The sequence below is a fragment of the Aureococcus anophagefferens genome (genome assembly GCF_000186865.1).
Source record: "Aureococcus anophagefferens unplaced genomic scaffold AURANscaffold_74, whole genome shotgun sequence".
Classification (NCBI taxonomy): Eukaryota; class Pelagophyceae; order Pelagomonadales; family Pelagomonadaceae; genus Aureococcus; species Aureococcus anophagefferens.
Window position 1 is genome coordinate 4,463 of NW_008705625.1, and position 2,048 is coordinate 6,510.

Sequence of the window (2,048 nt, forward strand, 5' to 3'; positions counted from 1 at the left end):
CCCGGCGATTGCTCCATCTCCTCGAGCTTCGCGTCCATGCCGAAGAGGTTCATCTCCTCGACGAGTTCGATGGTCGACGAGTTGAGGCGCTTCCCGAGCGACGGCCGGCGGCCGCCCGCGGCCGGCTCGTCGGCGTCGTCGTGCGACTCCTCGAACTCGTCGTGGAAGTTCGCCGTCGGTTCGTCCTCTATCAAACTCGGCCGCCGGCGGAACGACCTCCGCGGCGTCGGGTACTCGTCCGGCGCCGCCTCCTCGTCTTCGCCCGGCGGCGGCGCGTAGCCGACGCAGGCCTTGATCTTCTCGAACGTCGCGCAGACGACGACGTAGGCGCCGTAGCACGCGACCAGTATAAACCCCGCCCACCAGCGGATGACGATGTGCGCCGGGCCTCCCGGGTCGTCGGACTCCGGCGCGGACTCCAACGTGAGGAAGTATAAAAGAAGCACCAACGACAGGAGGTAGAAGGAAGCCTCCCGCGCGACGATGGCCTTGTCCAAAATCAGCACGCCGCCCTTGGCGCTGAGCACGGAGCCCGCGCAGATGCAGAGGTGGTTGAAGATCTCCGAGCCGACGACGGTGCCCACGCCGAGCGAGCTGTGCGTGATGAAGAGCGCCACGAGCGAGCTGAAGACCTCTGGCGAGCTCGCGCCGGCGGCCATGATCGTCGCGCCGGCGATGTCGTCGGGGATCGCGCAGCGCTCGCAGATCACCGACAGCGCGGGCACGAAGCGCTCCTCGCAGACGACGCTCAGCGCCCAGAAGAGGACGAGCGTGCCCGTGATGAGGAGCACGTAGCTCGGGGCCGCGCCGAGCTCCCCGACCCAGGCGGGCACCTCGTCCTCGTCGGCCATGGAGACGTCGACGACGCGCGCGGCAGCAGACGGCGCGTCGTGTCGTGCCAGGGCTGCCCGGATCGATTGGCCCTGATCGCAGCAACATAGTCTGGTTGCAGTTAGCCTAGAATCCCGAGGTTGATGTACGGCTCTAGTCGAGCCCCGATTCCGTCCGCCACTCGCGTCGCGTGCAATGGCCTCAATGCACCGCCTCGGCACCGCTTTGCGCGCCCCCGGGCGGCGGTCGCTGTCGTCGACGACCCGCGACGTGCCCCGGAAGCTGTCGTCGGCGGCGGCGCGCGTCTTCGAGGAGCCCGAGGCCGACTGGGCGACGGCGCCGCGGCCGCGGTCCATCACGGTGACGAAGGTGACGAAGGCGCCCCCCGCGGCGCCCGCGGGCCCCGCGACCTACGCGTCGCCGGCCGACGACGCCGCCGTCAAGGACCTCGTCGCGCGGCGGTCCGCGCCGCGGACGGACTGGACGCGCGAGGAGATCGCGGCCGTCTACGACGCGCCGCTCCTCGAGCTCCTGCGCGACGCCGCGGCCGTGCACCGGGCGCACTGGGACTCGCGGGACGTGCAGCAGTGCACGCTCCTGTCCATCAAGACGGGGGGCTGCACGGAGGACTGCGGCTACTGCAGCCAGAGCGTGCGGCACAAGACGCACGTGAAGCCGACGCGGCAGCTGCCCGTGGACGACGTCCTCGCGGCGGCGAAGCGCGCCAAGGCCGCGGGCTCGTCCCGCTTCTGCATGGGCGCGGCCTGGCGCGAGCTCGGCAACAAGAAGAAGGCCTTCCGCGAGATCCTCGAGATGGTCGAGAAGGTCAACGCCGAGGGCTTGGAGGTCTGCGCGACGCTGGGCATGCTCGACGAGGAGCAGGCGCGGCAGCTCAAGGACGCGGGGCTCACGGCCTACAACCACAACCTGGACACGTCCCGCGAGTTCTACCCGTCGGTGATCTCCACGCGGACCTACGACGACCGCCTCGCGACGATCGCGAACGTCCAGAAGGCGGGCATCTCCGTCTGCTCGGGGGGCATCCTGGGCCTCGGCGAGGAGGAGAAGGACCGCGTCGGGCTCCTGCACGAGCTCGCGAACCTCCCCGGGGGGCACCCGGAGTCCGTGCCCATCAACGCTTTGGTCGCCGTCCCGGGCACGCCCATCGGCGACGGCGGCAAGGCCGAGCCCGTCGACGTCTTCGGCATGTGCCGCAT

The 2,048-nt window shown here is 70.3% G+C and overlaps 2 protein-coding genes across 2 annotated transcripts; one reads left to right on the forward strand and one right to left on the reverse strand.

The window, feature by feature from the left end:
* Positions 1–425: 425 nt before the first annotated feature.
* AURANDRAFT_34325 (hypothetical protein) lies at positions 426–851 on the reverse strand (the record flags this gene model as incomplete). Its single annotated transcript, XM_009043860.1, has 1 exon — positions 426–851. A coding segment is annotated over one exon (426 nt), but the record flags the coding sequence as incomplete, so codon positions are not given.
* A 442-nt stretch (positions 852–1,293) lies between these two features.
* Positions 1,294–2,013, forward strand: AURANDRAFT_12447 (hypothetical protein; the record flags this gene model as incomplete). The annotated part of the gene is made up of 1 exon (XM_009043849.1): positions 1,294–2,013. A coding segment is annotated over one exon (720 nt), but the record flags the coding sequence as incomplete, so codon positions are not given.
* Positions 2,014–2,048: the final 35 nt, after the last annotated feature.